Source organism: Muntiacus reevesi, chromosome 4 (assembly GCF_963930625.1).
Source record: "Muntiacus reevesi chromosome 4, mMunRee1.1, whole genome shotgun sequence".
In the NCBI taxonomy this organism is placed as follows: Eukaryota; Metazoa; Chordata; class Mammalia; order Artiodactyla; family Cervidae; genus Muntiacus; species Muntiacus reevesi.
The window spans coordinates 67,687,108-67,709,365 of NC_089252.1; the positions used below are offsets into that span (position 1 = coordinate 67,687,108).

The 22,258-nt window shown below is 35.5% G+C and overlaps 1 protein-coding gene across 5 annotated transcripts in view; it reads right to left on the bottom strand.

Annotated features, from left to right (window-relative positions):
- Positions 1 to 22,258, bottom strand: part of CLASP2 (cytoplasmic linker associated protein 2) — a 168,075-nt gene that overhangs the window by 44,642 nt on the left and 101,175 nt on the right. For 2 of the 5 annotated variants that reach the window (XM_065932946.1, XM_065932945.1), the window contains exons 19-22: positions 13,687 to 13,788; positions 7,757 to 7,927; positions 7,207 to 7,314; positions 2,285 to 2,391 (exon numbers count right to left, since the gene is read on the bottom strand). In XM_065932946.1, the coding sequence (XP_065789018.1) occupies positions 2,285 to 2,391; positions 7,207 to 7,314; positions 7,757 to 7,927; positions 13,687 to 13,788 (488 nt within the window). Of the gene's footprint in view, positions 1 to 2,284; positions 2,392 to 7,206; positions 7,315 to 7,756; positions 7,928 to 13,505; positions 13,533 to 13,686; positions 13,789 to 22,258 lie in introns of all 5 variants that reach the window. The other 3 variants (XM_065932948.1, XM_065932947.1, XM_065932944.1) reach the window with 2 other exon arrangements.

Here is a 22,258-nt window from a genome sequence, read left to right on the forward strand (position 1 = left end):
ATATTAAAAAATGAAATGAGACAGAATAGATTATTTGAGATTTCCCTGAAAGAATTAGAAATAAATCTTTATGTAATCTGATACTTGAATTCAGGCTGGTGAGAGGTGAAGATGTTTCTATGAAACACTGCAGAACAATAATTTTACATAGCGGTGACTTAAACTGTTCAAGTTTAAAGTCTAAAAGAAATATAACCTGAACTTAATTAAAAATAGTTTTTCAATGACTTCCCATCATTAAATTGATCTGATTTGGAGGCACCAACTTAATTTAGAATGGCAAAAACATGATACTTTTTGTATTAGACTCCAAGTCTTGTTATAGACATAGTGTCAATGACATCATTGCATTTGTACAAAGTAGTCAGGCTAAAAGGATGAGAACCCCCACAGGACACTATTTAAGCACTATCTCCCTACTGCTAATCATATAATCATATGTACAGAAAACTGATGTATGTCTAAGGGTTTTATTACTTCCACTTGAATTTTTCATAGAAGACTATCATCTGTTAAACTGATGAAGGAAAGAAAAAGACGTTATGGTACCACAAGATGTCAGAAAACAGCAATGTCTATACCTTAGTCCGCATGTCTCCTAAGAGCTGAGAGCAGTAGATTTTTAAAGAGAAAAATTGAAAATAATGAAGAACATTTTGCTAAACAGCACAGTGAAGTAGGCATAAACAATGCCCATAATCAGAACCATTAAGCTTTTAAATATATAGATACATAAGAACTGCTTATTAGCAGGCTATATCTTTAATCTTGTCAATATCCTTTAGTCCAAAGAAAAATACTTAAGTTACAGAAATATTCACATAATCAATTTTCCCAAAGAAACTCAAGTCTTCTTCCTATTTGGATCCTTTTGTCATTCCTAAAGTTAATTTTATTTCTATGATTTTCCCTAGGTCCAACCAGGCTTAATAGTTGGATAGTCTTTTCCTAAAAATTGATAGTTATAATTGGAGTATCTATGTTATGCAAATAATGGAAGTAGACACAAATTATTGGGATTCAGCTTTTAGCACTGGTGGCTAAATATTCCTCATATAAACCAAATACATCTTATTATAAATAATAGGATAAAGATTACTCAAGAGTAATCCAATCAATTCATAAAATTTGTATGAATAGAATTTAACTAGTAACTTAACTAGTATCCTTCACATAAAGGAAACTAGAAAATGTGATTTGAGAAATACACTGATCAAGAAGAATAAATTTAAAACATATGACTAATTTAATACCATCAGAATAAGGTGTGATCAATATATCCCAAGCTCAAGAGAACAAAGTTCTTATTTAGTTAATACACTGATTTATGAAAAAAATCAGATGGCTGAGGTAAAGAGAAAAATTCAGCACACACAGACTGTCAGAGCAGAACTACACATATGATTAAATTTAATACGTTATAGCTATGACCAATGAATATTTTTAAAAACTTGCTTATCAAATATATGTGGCAAATAGTGTATCAGCAATGGTTAAGAGCTGGCATGCAGGTTTAAAAGGCACAATGTATTTTCTTATTTTAAAACAAACATGATGCCTTTGTAAATTCTGTGTAAGAAAATGAGTAGATGCTTCTCAAAAACAGGATTAATATCATAATTCGAGAGAAACTGTCATACTGAATTGACAGGGAAAAAGGCAAAAGCCAATCATCACCACTGTCTCAAATACTTCCTTCATAATTTTAAGGGAGAAAAACTACAGTGATACCTGTACAGCACTCTTCTGACAAAACCATCACGGATCTGTAGATTATGTTTTCAAGCCTCACTGTGTAACATTTCAGGTTTAAAGAGCTAAAAAGATACCTTAAATATAATTTGTTTTGAAATTGTACTTTCTCTCAGCTCAGAAAATACAAATAAATAAAAGACTATATAAACTTTTACTCTAAACTAAAACAACCCCTAAACACGCAAGGTTAAGCTAGCTTTGAAATTATATACTTGCAGTGTACTTATTTATATACTAATCTATCTGCCTTTATTCTCAGTGTACTACAGTGTATAAAAACACCGTGTTAACAATATCAGTATTTACATTCCTGACATTCCATCGTGGGCAATGGCTTAAAAATCTGACCAATTAATAAGGATCAACAATAAATTATACTGCTTTGCTTTTTATATGGACACATTTGATCTTCCTAGATTTAATCCACAAGACTCTTCCACCTCCTTTCCCATACTTGTGGACTGGCTTACTCGAACATTAGTTTCATTAACTGGAACATCTACAGTGATAAGAAAATGGACAAGAGTACCAAGGCATCTGCCACTGCCTCCTCCACGTCGGAACCTGTGTTCAGGACTCGCATGGCACTGACCGAGGATGACAGTCGGCTTGATTGGCTGATCCCATACCCCGGACCTAATTCATCAGAAGAAGGAAAACAGCTTTGAGAGAGCTGTAAATGTAACATGGTCAGGCTGGAAAGTTTGAGATCCTTGAGGAGGGGGAAAAAAAAAAACCAATGGGGCAAAGCATTTTAAAAGCAATATTGTATTCTCTGGGTACATTTAGTTTTGGTTAAATAAAACGGTAAAAGCAATTAAAATCACTGACAATGTGTGGCAAGTGAATTTAATGAACGGTCGCTATGATACATTTATCACCAGAAGACAGAAGAAAGTATGGCTGGTCGACTAAGGGCTTGGAAGTTGGTAGCCCTGTAATTAATCCAGTTTTATCAGTCAGGCAAATTTCATCCATGTGGGTGAGCCACAGGGTGGCCCAGAACAAAGATCAATCCTCCAACCAGTAATGATTAGGGAGCTCAATGAAGCCATGCCAAGAATTTACAAGGAAAAACTCCTCCAATGATTCTCTCTTCTCCTTCAAGATAGGCTGATTCATTCCATAACTAAAAGACATATCATTTGATATTTGTTAAGCACCTACTATTGCCTGACACTCTGAGGTATGTATAGACAAACCACAGTTGGGTTCTTCTCCTCAACTACTTTTTACAATATATCATCATTTACAATTAAAACACTTCATCCACCATTTTGGTTTTTTTTTTTCAAACATATATACAAAGGATGAAGTATGCAACAGAGAACATAAAACAATTCTATTCTATTTTAAAATGATATAACTTAGGTTATACAAAAGAAAAATGTCCATCTCCAGTGAGAAAAATGCTCAAGTAAGATTGCTGAAAGGAAAAAAGTTACTTGGGGAGAAATTAATAACAACAACAACAACAAAACACACAAATGACTTATTCTTCAACAAATTAAATAAAAACAAAATCAATTTTAAAACACGATTATTTAATGGGAACTGAAAAGGACAAAAAACTGAGATGAATGCACAGATGATAGTGAAAATGTACTCATCCTTCACCTGAGACCCCATACACATCGGGGGCGTAGAGGGCACCAGTAGATCTGGAGTGGTGTCTGGAGGCTGGAATAACAGGACCATACAAACCTCATCTATTACCACAGAAAAAGGTACAGTGGCAGCACTAGAGTCAGGCAAGGAGAGTTAGTTAGCAATGGTATTATACTGCTAAATACTTAGGGATCAGAATAGTGCCTTAGATAAGGGCAACTGAACACTGCAGTATCATCCTGGACACACAACAGATCTTACACCTAAGGGGACAGACATAAGCCCACAGGAGACAAAGAGGCAGGTATTCAAATGGAAGGAAATGTCAAAAGTACAAGCATGAAACAGAAAAATGAACACTGTAATTTAAAAAAAAAACCACTATGGTAAATAGTAACCAACAGTAATCTTATCTCCTCCAATCCTGAACTCAGGGAGGCAGTTGTTACTATTCAATTTGACAAATGGCTAAACTAAAGCACAGAGAAAGGTTCATTAATTTGATCAAGGCCACACTCAGTAACTGTAGTTTTTAGGGTCTTTGCTCTTGAACAGTACACATACCAACTTCAAAGATAACATACCTCATTTATATTAACATAAACATTTTTTATAATGGTTTATACAACCTAAGTTCTGAATTCAGTAGATTTAAATATCAAAGCACATTTGAACACCAAAAAGGGAATATTAATAATTTAATTTAAAAAATCTAAATTAATTTAAAAAATATAATTTAATTTAAAAAATGTGTGACTTTTCCCTATATTTATGACACCTCTCTAAATCTAAATTTAGTATATTTTAAAATTTTAGATCTTAAAATCCTTATTTTCATAATGTTATAAAGTCAGTCTTATTCTTAAATACACAAATAAGGGAGGAAAAATTCATTTTATTATTTAATGAAACATATTACCCTTATTTTAAAAGTTACTCTGCTTCAGATATATTAGAACAGTTGAAGTACTTTTATTATATGAATTACTCTTTTCTTTTTCACAGGAATGAATAAGAAAATGATCAAAAAGATTGAAAGGCAGGATTAAAGACAGAATGTTGTATAAAATGTTTAATCAGACCCTGAAAGGTGACCGGTATCATTAGTAAAACATACTAGTATACAGTTGGTTTTAATTTTACCCAACAGAATAATTAATAAAGTGATAAGGAAGAGTTGAACCAATATGGAAATGGTTTAATAGATAAAAAACCTTTTGAAATCAAGTTATCTGTGGCTGAGGATAACACTCACATGCTTGTAATAACGTAGCCTTTCTTTTTCAATCTTAGTTCCAGAAACAGATGGAAACTAAGAGTGCAAGTTTCAGAGTTTATCTTTGCCTAGCTCTGATTTATCTCTGGTGTATCAGGGCCCTGACGCTGGCTTTGTGCTACAACTGAATAAATGGCAAACTATGGGATTCATGTATTGAATGGCCATATTCAAGTCAGAGGCGACAGAAGTTTTCACCAAATGAAGGAAGACAGCAAAATGTAGGCAAATATATCAGAAAATCCTGATCTCTGGGAATGTTATTTTTATCCCTGTTTAATAAATAGGGCCAATCTCCTATCTTTGCAATGCAATATCCACATGTAAGCAAAAGGCTATAAAATTTAATTTTTCTAAAACTGTATGATAAAAAGGTTTAACCACCTCTAAACCAAATAGGATGTTTTATCACAACTGAGAAAACTGCCTCCTTTAATAACAAAATTCAAATGATCTCAATTGCCAAATGGAGACTGAGATAAATCTAGAAGATTAATGACTAAACAATATCTTGCCTCCTAGCACAGCCTGTAAAGTATCTGCCTTCAATGCGGGAGACCTGGGATCAATCCCTGGGTTGGAGAGATCCCCTGGAGAAGAAATGGCAACCCAACTCCAGTTTTTTGCCTGAAGAATCCCATGGACAGAGGAGCCTGGTGGACTACAGTCCATGGGGGACACAACTGAGTGACTAACACTTTCACTTTCTCTTTAAAAATAGGCATATTAACATGTTTATAACTAGAAGTTGGTTATAAATTTCCTCTAATCTCTATTGTACAGGTTTAAAACAGTCTAGAAACATATTTTGTTCTTGCTATCTCATGTTTCTGCTGCTGCTGCTGCTAAGTCACTTCAGTCGTATCTGACTCTGTGCAACCCCACAGGTTCCTCCACCAGGCTCCTCCGTCCATGGGATTTTCCAGGCAAGAGTACTGGAGTGGGTTGCCATTGCCTTCTCCATGCTTTCAACTAATTCTACATTATACAGGGTATTATACCATTTAAAAAAAAGTCGAAGATCCTTGCCACTAACATGTAACACAACTACCTGCAGGTGAGCAAGCACTGTTCAGGGCGAGAGGTGGAAGAGCGGGGGTGGCAGAGACGACAGTCCTGATGAGCACACGCTCACTGTGTGCCAGCACTGCTTGGGGATCGTTTCCGTGGCATCTCTGCTTTACAATGTCTTCAGATCAATGCTAAGAGCTACATGCTGTTGTTATCCTCATTTCACAGATAAGGAAGCCCTGGGACACCACAGCTACAGAGCTGGGATATCAACCAGACCACCCGACCCTAGAACAGACGCTCTTAAGCTACCACAAGCCCACTCCAACTCTTAAGGTGATGTGCTTATTTTACACAAATATAGGATTTATTTCATTTTTAAACAGATATGCATGAGGATTAACCAATATATATGTACCTGTATGTGTGTCTGCACATATACACACATATACACAGATACTCTACAACCTACTGTTGTACATGAACTACATGAACTAAACCTATCTCTGGCAAAGTACAGAAGGAAACTCTTTGGCACCTGGAACTGGAACAGAAACAAGACTTGAGGATACCCCTGTCTGTGTTCCTAGCTCAAAGGGTCAGGAGAGGATAGTTTAGTAGTTGAACCAAATGGCCCAAAAGAAACTTAATTTCTTAGAAATTCTATACCAAAGTGTCTACTGAAGGAAATAATACTTCCAATAGCTAATGAGTGGAACTGTGTTCTATTTAAGTGTCACAAAATCTGAAGTGCAACTCTCTTAAGTGTTACAATAACCTACACTCTATGGAATTAAAAGAAAAAAATATGAAATGACTTTAGGTAAGTGCATAAAAATAAAGCACTAGTTAAAATGCTGAGGACCACAAAGAAATTCTAAAGATTTTCAACATAAAAAAATTCTGCCTCTCCAATTACTCTAAAATACGAAAAGTTTTAAAAGATCATTTAACATTTTATAACTGAGGTAAACATAGTACTACAGTCAAGGGTACAGTACAATCTCTATAATAAGGAACAGAGAGGCTGCACAGCAATGACATGATGAAAGTTAACACACGGGAAATGCTATTAAACTGTAAAATATATAGACATATCAATCCCTTCCATTTTAATAGTTCATGTATTATTTTGCAGCCTTCTTTCCAGCAATCTTAACTTAAATATCTAAGGTGAAGAGCAAATATTTCTGCTGAAAAGCATAAATGTCTTTATTCTTATCAAACTACATAGTCCACATTTCACTTAAGAGTAATTACTTAAATATCATCTTTAAATTTAATAGGGATATTTATTAAGAAAAAATACTGAATTCAATATTATGTAATCTAAATCTGTATGATATTTACTTGACTATGAAGGCAATTTGTTTATCTAATGTCTAATTTGCTTATTTAAAAGAGGTAATTGTCAAAGGAACTTCACAAACATGTAACTTCCCTCTGTCCTTAAAAAGGCAGAAAAGAGAGGCAAAGATCCAGTTGATAAAGCTAAATCCAGGGTCTTTTGAGGTTATCAGATGGTGCGAACACAACAGGGAAGCCCAGACACTCACCAAGGGGCTGGAAAGAGCGCACAGGACTCGTATCCCTGCTGCTCTCCCGGCTGGCTTCCCGGCTGCACCCTTGACTCACGCTTGGCCGAGGAATCCGACTGCTTCGGGCTGGTATGAAGCAACGGCAGCACAGAAGTGGAGTAAACAGGAGAAGGGTTTGTATTTTTGATATTTTGGTTTTATTCTTTTCTTTCTTATAAAGCTAATAAATAACAAGTTCTGCTAAGGATGAGAAGAAATGATTCTTGATGAAGCATTACCAGGAATACCGTTAAAACTCTTACTTATACTCTTCTAGTTTATATGTGATTAGAAGGGCAAACTGTATTTTACTAAAATTCAACAGCTGCAAAGAAAAAAATGGATTTAAAATAGAAGTAATACTTCCAAGATAAGGTATCTAATTTCACTTTTAAACCTATATTTCAATTCTCCTTGAATTTGAAGTTGTTTTCCTCAAACTCAGAAGACCTAAACAAGGTCCTCAACGGTGCCGAGGCCTGAAGCACAAAAGAAATCCAAGGCCCCACGTCTGACACGACAGTCTTACCCACAGAAAGTCGGGACGGACTGGCCTCTCTGCTGCAGCCCTGGCTCCGGGGAATCTTGCTTCTCTTCTGCGCGGAGGCGGAGTTAACCAGGACTCTCTGAACGCCGGAGCTCACCGTGGAGAGGGCTGTTGTGGTCAGAACTCTTCCTGGAGACCCAGACCGGCTGCCAGCTGAACACCAAACACACGTATAAATGTTAACCTGTGAACTCTAAGAGATCTTTGTCGAAAGGATAGAAATTCAAGAAGTACATCTGAGAAACCTGTGATACAATGGCAAGTTCTAAGTTCCAAGGAAATAGATTAAGGAAGCTTTATATATACTGAAAACCTGGAATAAAAAGATATACCATATATATATATACACACGCATACATATATATATATATGTATACACACATACTAGGATTGAATGGTAAATCATGTAAATATATTTTCAGTTTTGGGGAATATAAGATGTTATGTTTAATAAGGAAAACACTATTATGATTTCAGAACATAAATAGTAGAAAAGGTTTCCAAAGAAATAACTTATCTAACAATACATTTCATGTAACTAGAGCTATATGTTAAAAAGCTATTTATTAAAGCTATACATTTATAAGGAAACAATAATTCTATTATTGATAACATTCTTGTTAAGAATATAATAATGAAAATTTGCTTCCTGTTAAAACAGTTTGCCTGTTGAGATGCCTTGAAATGGGCATAACAAAGTTGTCTATCTTGTTACTTACATATATTTTAAAATTTTTACAAGATTAAATTTTATTTATTTATTTTGGCAACACTGAGTGGCATACAGAATCTTCATTCTCCAACCAGGGATCGAACAGTGGAAGTGTGGGGTCTTAGCCATTAGAAAGCCAGGAAAGTCCCAAGATTAAATTTTAAATGTTTACAAAGTTGGGTCAGCTAAAAAAGAAACGGGTTTTGCTATTTGCCTTCAAATAAAAAAGGGGTCTTGGGTGGCCAAAGTCTGGCATGAAGATGTGTACTAAGGGTAGAACAAGATTAATGGGCAAATAAATGTCAAAGAAAGTCGATTCTTTCAAAACTAGTAATTTTCAGTCTTGGAAGAGAGAATATGTGGTCAGGTAGAGAGAGGGAGCTGGATAAAATCTCAGAGACGGGCGTAAGACTTTTAAAAAAAGAAACGTGTTTAAACTAGAACTGCATAATTAGTTTTTAAAGGGGTAAGCTCCTTGTCAATCAGAGCATTTTGTGTCTGCATTGAAAAGGAAAATAAACTAGGTAAGTCCAAGGTATAATTTAACTAGATTCTGGACAGTAGCATTATAAAAGTTAAACCTGCACTTAAATAAAACTTCATGAAAGCAATGTTTCCTCTTTGCTGGGCACTTCTCCACAGTCACTGCTCACCTTGTATCATCTTACCCAGCCATGCCTCACTTCCACAGAGCAAAGATTAAAGACTCAAAGTCAATGGGGTGAAGCGGGGAACATCACTGAGGAAGGAGTGCTGAGTTCAAGGGAGGGAGTGGTGACTTTTTAGGTCAAACCAGTCCTGTCTTGAGGACTGTCCTGGCCATATTTTTGGATTTTTTTTTTAATGGAAGCTCTGACGTTTTCTGATTTTTATCATGTTGTATAGAACGAATAATACATGAATAGGGGCAGATTGGATATGATCCATGGGTTGCTGATCTGCGACCCTTGTTACTGTTTTCTTGGCACTGTGTTCCTGAATACACTTTAAACTCAAGCTTAATTCCTAAACTTTACCAGTATACAATATGAAACGCATCTTCTGCTGTTTATAGCAATACTGTAAAACAAAGCAGTGTTTATGATGAAATTGACAATTTATTATTTGTGTAGAAAGAATTCTAAATTATTGCAGGGAAATTACACAAGTGTACTTTAAAAATGATGGTTCATTTGAATTGTTCCATGACATTTCAGGTGAAGAATCTTTAGATGAGGTTTCTTTCAGTCATAACCTTAGGGATACTCACAAGGCACCTATTTTCTCCATGCAGCATCTAAACTAAACATACACACCAAAAACACCCAAACACCCAACATGCCACAAACTCACAATGCAAGGTAAGCTGATGGAATATTTTATGGGAATGTGACAATATAAAAAGTATAGATAATGAACTGACCACATACAACATGTTATTCTGTTAAAACCAATATAAGTTTAGGAGGTGAAGGTGTTGGTAGGAAACTGGAGAATTCCTTGAGATATGGATCTATTCAGCAGAGAAGAAACATGCAGTATAGAAGCAAGAGTAACCACTCCATCTATTCTAGATTTGTTCAATTTATCAAAACTATGCAAGCTCACTCTCTATATATTTGAATTGATTCATGCCCTGTCCTAGGAAATGCAATTGGCAGTGTTAATCATTTCATGCTCTTCTCCACTACTGCCATGAACAGCATGATAATCCAGTGCTACAACCCATCTTGCAATCATTCATACTTAGAAGAAGAAAATATCACAGCTCTTTCCCCAACAAAAGACCTACAAAGGTTAATTACATCTTCAAGGAAAACCACAGTTGATAAAAAAGAGTATGATGCACCTAGCAATATCATGCTACTAGAAAATATTCTAATTTCCAAAATTTGAAATTGGGTAACTAATTTCTCTTGTGCTGCCTAAAGTTTTCAAATCGTCATTTTGTACTTTTTATGAGATACTTTCAAGGCATTAGTAAAGCTCCCCTGCTTTGGGATGTTTATTGGGATCAACATGGATAATTTTAAAAAACCAGGGTTTTGGTAACAAATAAGGACAGGTCACAGGAAAATCATAATTGGGAAATTTTACCCCAATGATGGCTACAAAATGATAGAATATTAAATGTTAAGAATTTCTGCTGAATAGAACCCATTCTTGATAATGAAAATAGATGATCAAACAACTGATGCACACATAAAGTCTATAGATTCTTACCACCAATGGTATTAGCAGATTGTGATCCTGAACAAGTGTAAAGGCAGAATTAGGGTAAGGGTTATAATCCATGAAGAGGGAAGGAGCAGATTTAAAATGCATGGCAGATGGAAATAAGAAAGCTTTAGTCAGTTTTGAAAATTAAAAATCCTAAAGCAAAAAAAGCAAACTTTAACAAAAGCAGAACACTGAGTAGTTTTTACAGCTGATAACTGAAATCAGACACTAATGTACAAAGCAGATGAAATGAAGGTGTAAAAGTGCAGATTTTTCAGCTTTTCTTCTGATAGGCCTAAAATCTAAATAATTAAATGTTTAAATTTTTGTTATTTAAACATTTAATTTGAAAACATAGGTAAGGAAGAATTACAGCATCTTCTAGCTGAAGAAAAATTACATGAAAAAGCTACAGATTTTATCTTTCTTAAGACACTGAGGGGAAAAAACTGAACAGTAGCAGGGTGGGTGGGGAGACAAAATTTCTGACAGGCTGTACAATCATTTGTACATAATCAGTCACTACCAACAACAAAAGACACACTCTTTAAGTAAATAATTAAGTCTGGAAGTCCCTCCATTGGGTCTGTTTTCAATTTACTTTTGGTTAGCCATTAGAACATACCTGCTTTGACTCAAGAGAATTTTTTTTCCCTTAAATGGTGATATAAAAATATGGAAAGACCATGCAAACCCTAGTGAATTACTTCACAACAAAGTGAAGATGGAGATCACAGTAATATTTCTGTGTAGATGTGTGTAAAGAGACTTGAATCAAATTATATAAAGCTGCAATATCTTTTTTCAAAAGAATTTGAAATGAAACAGTTCTTCAAATAAATATATAAGCAAGCAAATAAAAACCTCACCAGTATGATTTAAAACCCAAGTGATTTTACTGTGGGAAAGTTATCTGATCTTAAAATCTTACTGGGCCTAAAAGTCTATTATTATGTTCTCACACTCTAGAAGAGGATTTGAAGTACCGTGCACAGGGTTTCAATGTCAAAGACCAAATATAAAAAAATTATTGTATATTCTCGATATGATCAGTAGTTATGATATTCTTAAAATGGAGGTCCTTAAGTAGTATATTAAAAAATCATACACAAAGCACTTTGAATCTCTGCCATGAGTTCAGTCTTAGTATTACTTTAGAAGAAAACTCAGTAAAATACCTCACATGAAATTGAGTTTTATCCTTAAGATACCAGATACAGTCTCTGGTTGCTATCTTTACTTTTCCTTATGCTTTAAACTTCCTTCACCATTATTTTTGTTTCCTGAAGGCCATAAGACTAACAAGGTATAGAAAAGTGCACAACAGGAGTATAAAATTCAGTTGACATTGCAGTAAGAAAAACAAGGAGATCAATTTTATCAGCTAAAATATAGAGCATGTACTTTATGCTCAGGCAAATATACTAATTTAATCCTCACAACAATCCTGTTAAGATTATCCTCTTCATTTTACTGTTTATATTAGAAGTACACAGAAATATAACAACTTTAAATAACCTGGAATAGCCATGATCAACTCTGGGAAGTACGGCTCCAGATACCATGATCTAAATCAATACTTCTCAGATTTGACTGTAACAGAAATCACTTAATGATCTTGTTAAAGACTGAATTCAGTACACCTGTGGTGAATTTCTCAGGTGTGCATTTCCCAGGTGATGCTGAGGCTGGTTTGGGCATCACATTTGGGATAGCAAGGCTCTAAACTTCTGTGTTACACTGCTAAAGATTAAGTTACCTTAAACAATTACTCTAAAAATACACAAGATCAGGGAAGAATGTGATGTGATCTACTCCTAATTTGGTTGGGGAAAGAGCCCTTACCCAGAAGGCATTTGCCATTTTTCCTATTTGTAAATAATCCTCAATTTGCAGACCAATTTTACTGGAGCATTCCTGCTTCTTTTTAGGAATGTTGTTGAGTGCTCCAATCTTTACCCTGACTGGATTTTTTGACTGTGGAAAGAAGAGAATCTGCTAGGCTGGACTTGTCTAATCATCTCCTGGCGCCCTCCAAGCCCAGCTCCTTTCCCTAATACCAAGACTCAAGAATCAAGTTAAAAAACAGACAAACTAGGCATCTGTATCCTGAAATATTATCTAAAGAACAGTAGAAGATAGCTACATGTATTTCTTTCTAAAATGGCCAAGTATTGATATCAAGAAGAACCTCCCTAGAAAAAATTCCTGTTCTAAGAAAGATCTCTTTTAAATTAATTATGCCATAAATGTATATACTACTATTTAGGAACATAGAGGAATGGATCCTTCATTTTACCTAGAATTCAAAATTGTGCTTTTTAATAGCTGTGCTTATGAGAAACTCAGCTTCCAGTGAAATTGCAAAAATATAAATCTTAAATTTAACAAGGAATATTAACAAAACTGGTCATTTCAATTTGTTTCCTCTTTATGAATCAGTATATACCTGCCAAAAATGCTGACTGTATTCTAATGGATTTTAGGGAAAGTACAAAGATACTACATATCTGTCCTTGAATAGTATTAGCTAGATGCAACCAGATTTGATGCTAATATAAAGCAATTATTTTGCCCCTAAAAAGCACAATTTTCCACATTTACAAGTTTCTGAGTAGACTGTGAAAACCTTAATGCTAAAAGATTTGTGTTATTTAAAATATCTCCATGCAAAAGTCTGTATAACAGATGAAGTTTCTCTTTCTAAGTGGCAGGGATCAATGATGCAGCCCTAATAACACACCAAAGACAAGACAACACCCACTCCAAAAGTTCGAAAACATGCACAACAACTGACCCAAAACATTGAAAAAAAAATACCTTCATTTTTGTCAGGTGATGATGAACCTAAAGTACAGAACAAGAACTCAGTATGTGGCTTGTCTTTTTGGGAATTAGTTTTGTCTTTTTCCACTGGTCAATCTCCTAATACAGTAACATACAAAGAACACGCTTATCCTAACACAGTAGAAACACGAGAGAACTAATAGGTAATACATACGCTGTGACTGAGACACCATCTTTGTTCGGCTTCTTCCTCGGGAATCTGTCTTGGCATTTCCCATACCAGCAAGTGGTGCTGAAAGCTTTGCTCTCACCCGGCCTAAAGAACAAAATGATTTAGATAACTACAGACATTTTTCTATAATATTTAGTAACGAGGGGAAAAAAAACCTCACTTTAATTTTCTAATAGGGTGTGCTTCTCAAGTATTGTTAAATTCTGTAACACTGTAAAATTCACTTTAGAGTTCCCTTGAAATTTTAAAAATATATACTGTTTTTTATGTGTTGCACCATAAACTAACTTTCCTTTAAGGGTAAGAGTAAAGTCAAGCTAAAAGATCTCCATTCTCGGTTTGATATTATTAGTCCAGTAGTTATAATTAAGATAATTACCACAGGCATGCACTTCTTCAGTTTCCATGAAATTTAATTTATTCTCAAATTCAGCCTATAGTTTAAAATACAAGCCTAAGCTTTGAAACAACAACACAATCTTTTTGACTGAAAACGTACTTCCGAAGGGATTTGCAAGAAGATACAATACTAGCTAAAATATCTTTTTTTTAAATATCTTTTTTATATACTGTGCTAAACATCAGAGTACTACAGATGTACATGGACACGTTTACTATTCTTTCCCCAAGCAATCAACTTCCATTTATAAAATTATTTGAGGAAACAACAATCACAGAGGAGTTGGCACTTTCTCTACACATTTCCTTCTCTACCTCCAATCAGTATTCCTTCCTTCTTTATTACTGTTTCATCCCCCTCCATGAAACCAAGGCGCAGAAATGTTTCTAGAGTTCTTGAACCAAAGGAGAGAATGCTTATTTATCGAAGTGCTTAAGTAAACTGTCATTAGAAAAAACAAAAATATATTACTAGTACTAGGTACCTCAGTGTTCTCGAGCAACAGCCTCAATCACTATCACATTGGAACCCATACCAACGTGGTCGTGAAGAAGGATTCCGAATTGTTTTCATTTAAAAGGAACAACTTGAAGGGCAATCGCGATCTAAAGGCTAGCCTGATACAGCAATATTAATTAAGAAAACATATCTAAAGGTAAGGAAAATTTCAAAATTATGAAATGAGTGAGGGAAGAGAAGAGAATAACTAAGAACAAGGAATAAAATGAAGCAAAATGAGAAGCACAGGTGGTAGATCTTTTCATTCTATCAACTTCTTCAAGGCCCCTAAAAAGCTCATGATTCGGGACTTTCACCCTTTTACAGTCTGCTTAGAATAGAACATGATGTTCTCCTGACTAAGAAGTAAAATAGAAAGAAAATTATTATTTTTGAAATGCAAAATTTATCCGTTATAATAAAGAAATTAGGATAAATTATTAGGATAAATTATTTTTTATATTACCATCTAAATTATAATGATACAGTGCCAGAAACCATTTCTATAAAGTATTCTAAAACTTAAAATATGAAAATATTTCAAATATGTCAGAGTAAACATGAGACCATCAAAATGTCAAATCTACTTGGTTGTATTACAAGAAAATGCCACTCGTAAAATTTAGGAAAAAAATTATGTTTCATATCAGAGGCTTAATTAATAAGATAGCCTTCAAGTAGGATAAATAAAAACACTGAAGTTTTTCCTTTCTCCAAATTGAAAAGTAATAAATATTTTTAAAAAGGTAAATTGGCTCAGTAAAATAAAGTATTATATCTAGCAAGGTTTCTGTATTTCCAAATTCAAATCATATGCAATTCCCCAGGCACTGATTCAAAATCAAAGATACATTTAAAAGCTGACAAAATAAATGCATTTAAATGGGATGATATTTAAACTCCAATGATAAATCAATGGTGTGTGCACTCACAAAGTATAAATGAATTGGCAAAAATTAAAAAACAAAAACACAAAAGAAAAGCATTAATGTCACTACAGAAAAAATGAAACTATGTAACTTTATACTAGGTATTATTAAACATGTGAAGCAATTATGTTTTCTCCAGCATGAGATAATGCAAGATACACAGCAAAACTCCAGGATGAAGAATTAAAAAAAAAATCTGCATGAATAACTAACACAACCAAACACAAAATGTAGAAGCAGCACAGCTGGCAAATTATGGATTTGCAAAGAAAGTAGCCTATTTTAGTTTTTAATGTTTAATTCCTAATAATGAAAATATTAATATTTTTGTGTTACTAACAAAATGTTTAATTCTTACCATCTTCAGATGCTGTTCCTAAATAAGAGAAATAAAACAATAACATTTCAACAAAGTCTGCTAATGTTGATATTAAGACTTTCCTTGTGCCTCCCACCCAAGATGAAAATAAAAGGGCAAAAGAAAAAAGTACCAGACTTCTAGTTTGATAGCCTTAAATTAGCTTTTAAAAGGTTTTGAGATAAAACAAAATTTGAGGTAACCTAAAGATTCACAGCACAAAAAAGTTAAAACTAGACAACTGAAAATAGCAAAATTCTGTAATAAACCAGTTTGTCTGCTGTATTTCATACTGAAAATTTTAAATGAAGAAAAGTAACAAAACTAATTACTCGAGAATGATACAACTCTGTCACTGATCTCTTTGAAACAAATGTTTCAATATATCTTTCCAGTGTAAGAATACTTGCTGAGCATTTTCAAAAGGGAGTCCAAGAAAGAACTAGAAACTGACAAACATGGGAATCAACTCCATGACCTAGGCTGTATTATTTTCATCAAAGCATTGACTGTGACTCTATCAGCTGTTTAGTCAAGCTTCTTTGTACTCCCTAAGATGTTGTAAAAGCTAGCAAAAAGATTATCAAGTGAAGAAAACCCTGGCTAGGGCTCCACATTTTACTGCTAAGGTCTGGGGGTTCACTCCCTGGCTGGGGAACTGAGATCCCACAAGTTGCACAGCACAGTCAAAAAACATCGAGGATGAACCTCAGAACTCACTACTGTTACAGAGCAATGACAGATGTTTCTCTCTGTGTGCGCATATAGATTTTTTTTTTAAACGCAGGACTAAACATCAGTTAGAGTATCACATTATATAACACAGATGATTTCTCAAATAGGCTGATGTTTCTGACCCAAACAAGAAAAATTTTGATCTGGAAAGTGAGCATAATTTGTTTTTCAAGGATCCAGACTCTCAGTGATAGAAGTGATATCACATGGTCTGAAATATAGAAACTATCTCTTGGTGGGTTTTCTTTCATTTAATAATTTCTTAAATTTATGAAATACATTAAACATGAAGAGAAGCACAGAGACCAATTATAAATAACACTCATGTACCCAAGTCAAGATTAAATAAATCATCAGAGTGGAAGATATGCCAGTTTCAGAGTTTATGTAATAATTGATAGAAAAACCACAGCTTTCCATTTTTCCTAGATCTCATACTGTGACTTACAGATTCATGATCTTCTTACAAATTCTTACAAAAAGTTCAAGTTCCTAGATAACACTGTAGTATCTGATGATGTGAAGGGAAAGTATGGATAATACAGTCTAGTACTAGACAAAAATATCATACAGATAAAAATTATCATATTGGATCAAGCAACTAAAGATAAAACTAAATAATGAAATTTAAAAGGTGCAGCTCAAAATAAGTTCAATTTTGATTAAATGTTCATTTGAAATACACTCTTAAAAAGACAGCATCTGTACCTAGCATTTCATTTTCATAGATGACCACTGTTATTGTTGTTTAATTGCTAAGTTGTGTCTGACTCTTTTGCAACCCCATGGACCATAGCCTGCCAGGCTCCTCTGTCCCATGGAATTTCCCCAGGCAAGAATACTGGAATGGGTTGTCAGTTCCTTCTCCAGGGGATCTTCCTGACCCAGGGATCGAACCTGAGTCTCATGTGTCTCCTGTACTGGTGACAGATTCTTTACCACTGAGCCACCAGAGGAGACATGAAACTGTATAATATGTCATCTGTCTCTCTCTATAGCAGAGGTTAGTAAATTAAAGAATCGAATCATGTTACTTATGAAACTCCTTTCTCCTGAATCTAGTATTTCTGAGAAATCCAGAATATTCTAAGGGCTCAGGTTAAAAGAAGTTAAGAAAATTGATTTAACTTATAACAAACAGTAATCTAGTATTTGAATAAACTGAGAAACCCAAAATGGATATGTCTAGCCCCAAATTCAATCAGAGAATTATGGAACCATTTTCACATTAAGACTGCTGCTAAATAAGCAGTCTATTTTCAGAAATTAAGAGAACAAAGATATTCATAGAATCCAAGAACCATAAAATTTTTTAGTAGAATTAGAAAAGGAAGTTCTTACCATCCATCTTGTCAGAAGTATCCTCTTTGATGAAAGAGCAAGCAAAGAACAGAGGAAAACTTGGTATATTAGAAAAAGATTTTATAACCCCTAGAAAACATTATTTTTAAGAAGACAGAATTCATAGCACAGACATGAACCTTTTATTCAATTAAAACACACTAGATTAAATAAGATGAGTTTTCCTTTGTGAGACAAAGATACCCCCCCTCCCAAAAAAAAATGAATTGATAATAAGTCTAATTTTTATTTGCCTAGAGAAGTTAGAGAAGCCCATGTTCCAACCTTGGACGCCTCCATCATCAGACAAACCTCCTGCTTGGGTCTGCTGAGCCTCTCATAATCTAAGACAATTCGCCTCGCTTTCTTTCTTTCTCTATAGACTAGAGCACACCCCCAAATTCCACTCTAAATTTATCTTCCTTCTACTGCCTTGCTGCTTCCCCAGCCCATCCTCTCCCAGTACTTTCGGTCCTGTAAGCTCTGAAGTACGGATAAATCAAACAGCTGTAATTTTCTACCCCACTACACTGAGGTGCCCCAACAGAGACAACTATAAAACCACAAAGCCATGCATAAAGGCACTGCTAGAAACCAGGGTAATCATCAGGCTTGGCCTTGAGTGACTCTGCAGAAAATTATTAACATAGCAGACCTGATACTCTTAAGAAGAGCCTAGTTACAGGGCTGGCCCTTAGCTGGCTGTTGGGAAGTTAGTTCTGGATCCTGATTGTTTCAGTGTTGGGGACAAGGTATTGAATTGCTGTTAAAGGAACATGCCTGAACTGTTTTTGCAGATAATGTGATTATGGGGAATACCTGCTCTCTTTTTGGGAGAACAGATGCTGGTAATTGTGGCTGGGTGTAAGGCAGTGCCCTTTTGCCCTCACCCTGGGCTGAGTCTTAAGGGAGTCTGTCTGGGCAGAAACAACATGCACATATTCTACAGTCACTGCTGGAGGAAGGAGCATGTTTCATACAGCCCGTCATTTTGCCTCTGGGAGGGATAACTCTGAAAGCCCGTGCCTCGATGCCTCCAGAACGCCCAATGGGTTGTCTTCCCTTGCTGACTCTGAGGCGTGTCCTTTTGCTTTAATAAACCTCAGCCATGAGTACAGCCAAGTCGTGTGAGTTCTTCCAGCAGGTCTCTTAAATGTGTGGGTGGTTGCAGAAGGCCAGAAGAGCACCCCACCTCTTATGACCCCTCAACAAGCTGTTCCACACCTCAACTCACCTCTCAGACATCCTGCTTTTTATTAGCACGGTATCCTGACTGTTCCCTCAAACATGAAAACACAGACACCACAAACTCCTGATGACATGGGTTTGCCACGCCCAGCTGCTCCAAAGACATGTGAATCTATCTCCTCCTTCCTCTTCTTCCCCCTGCCTCAGTGACGCTGATGACCCTTCAACATCCAAGGCTAACTCCCTAGCGCTATACACCCTATTCCTTATGCCTCTCACAAGAATTCTGGCCATAAGCAATTTCTTCTCATTCTTGCATTTTAACTTTTTCTTCTCTACTGATCCTACCAACTTAGTATACAAACATGTGTAACTCCCTCAATTTAAAAAAACCAAAAGTTCATTAACCTTTATGGATAATTCCTACAATGTTTTTTCATTTCTTCTCAACTATTAAGCATAGGGATAATTTACGCAGACTCTCCTTCCAACTTCTTCCTCAATCAACAGAAGTCTTACTTCTGTCACATGACACCATTTACTTTTTTTTCCCTTTAGGCAATTTCACAAACCTAGCCATTGAGAACAAATACTCATAAATTTGGCATAGATATATCAAGGTTTCCTTAACAGAAATTCCTGCCTCCCATTCTACCCAACTTCTTCAGGATAAAGTTTTAAAGGGTAAACCTCAAAACACTCATCATATCCCACTGTCAAAAGGATTCAGTACTTTAGTGGAGGAACAGCCCAGTGACAACTGCTTTAAGTAATGTATTGAGTTTAATATTAAAGATTATAATAAGAACAATCTCTAATCATTTCCGGATCTAATCTCAAGCACAGATCTCTCTCCTGAGCTTTCTGCCACTGTATATGTAATTCTTTCTCATACACTATTGTGCCCCAAAACAATTCCATGTTGATGTCTTGGTGATGTCAAACTCAAAATGCATAGAACTCAGCAAGCTTTCAGCTGCTCATCTTTTAGCAACCTACTGATGGACTGAGAGACTATTTCAATACAGAAGCATATCATCTCTGGATCCATAAATGTTCAGCTATAATAAACAAGAATCAAAGTGAAGGAAACGAAGAAAACACAAGTCACATCTGTATAAGAAAGGTGAGTAAGAGGGGAGGAGGGTGTCTAGGAAGGAGGAAGAGAGGAAAGGAGGGAGGGAAGGAAGAAAGGAAGACAGTACAGAAAAGAGAAAAAGACACAGAAATAGAAAGGATGAGAAAATCTATTCTCTAAGCCCTGTAAAGAGCCACAGGCAAGTATCTCATTGTCCCTGAGGGTAAGCCTGGGTCAGAATGAAAAAAAGAGGAGAGAGGGTACCTTTCCCTTCTGTAAGAAAGCAAACATGCCCTTCAAACCTTAAGGAACCAAAGAAACAAATTAAGGAATCTCATGGCACTGTTATGACTTTCTTATGAAAAAAACATTGCAGCAAATGGCTTTCAAATTCATATTAAAACATTTCACATTCAGTATTTTCTTCCTAATACTAAAAAATAAAAGCTATGAAATATGTTTTTATTGTTGACTCACAATGAGTAAATTTTATTATGTTTCCCATTTTTCCCCACTTAAAAAATTAATGTATAATTCATGTACCATAAAATTCACTTTCATAGTACACAATTCAGTGCTTTTAATATATTCACAAGACTGCACAACCCTCATAAATATCCAATTCCAGAACACCTTCATCACCTCAAAAAGAAATCTTACATCCACTGATGTCACCCTCTATTTTTCCCAACTCCCATCACTTAGCAACAACTAATTTATGTTTCCGTGGATTCACCTATTCTAGGCATTTTATGTAAATGGAATCATAAAATGTGCCAGTTTGTACCTAACTTTATAATGCTTTCAAGTTCCATCCATCTTAGAGGATGCACTAGTATTTCATTTTTATGTAATATGACCCTTTTTATGGCTGAGTAACATTCCATTTCATTGTATCTACATATCTGCTTAACCATTTACCAGCTGATGAACATTTGAGTTGTTTCCACTTTAGGACTGTTATGAATAATGTTGCTTGAACATTTATTCATGTATATATTTTAATGAGAACATATGTTTCATATGTCTTGGGTAAACAGCTAGGAGTGGAACTGCTAGGTCACATCATAACTCTATGTTTCACTTTTTGAGAAACTGTGAAGTTGTTCCCAAGATCATTTCACCTATTCTGGATCCTTTGCATTTTCATATGAATTTTAGGAGTAGTTTGTCAATTTCTGTAAAAAGGCAGCTGGACTTTTGAAAGGGATTACATTGAATCCGTAGGTCAATTTCCTATCTTAACAATGAATGTCTTTCCATTTATTTAGATCTTTAAATTCTCTTAACAATGTGTTATAGTTTTCAGTGTACAAATGTGAAAGAAAACACACATATGGCCCTGATTCCTGGCACAGAGCTCCTAACTCCCTTGTAATTTCTTTGGTGGTAGGATGGAGTGCCTTTTGCTCTAATATTTACTGCTGGTGACCTGGTGCATAACCCTGGTCTCCGGCATTGCAGTCAGACGCTTTACCATCTGAGCCACCAGGGAAGCTTGGTATGTGACAGAGCTCCTAAATTCCGTGGAGTTTCCTGGGTGACAGGAGTGTTCTTGTGTTCTTGTGGGCTCCTGGATAGCTTTAGGATGTGGGATGGTCCCAGAAAGAGGAAACCATGGTCTGAAGCCTGGAATTTTCAGCCCATTCTCCATCCTCTGGGAAGGGGCGTGGAGTTGGAGACCATGTAAATGATCAATTAAGACTGTGTGATGAAGCCTCCATAAAGTGCCAAAAGCACAAGATTCAGAGGTTCTGGCTGGTGAACATAGCCATACACTGGCAGAGTGGCACACTGCAACTCCACAGGCAAAGACGCTCTGGGCTTCAGACTTTTCCAGACCTCATCCCCGATATCTCTTCATCCAACTGCTCATTCATATCCTTCAATACCCTCTGTAAAGGAGGGGGACAAGGGCACCTCTGACTTATAGCCATTGGTCAGAAGCACAGGTAACAACCTGGACTTGGCAGTTGATGTCTGAAGTGTGGGTGCGTCAGGGCGGGAGCCTTTAACCTGTGAGGCCT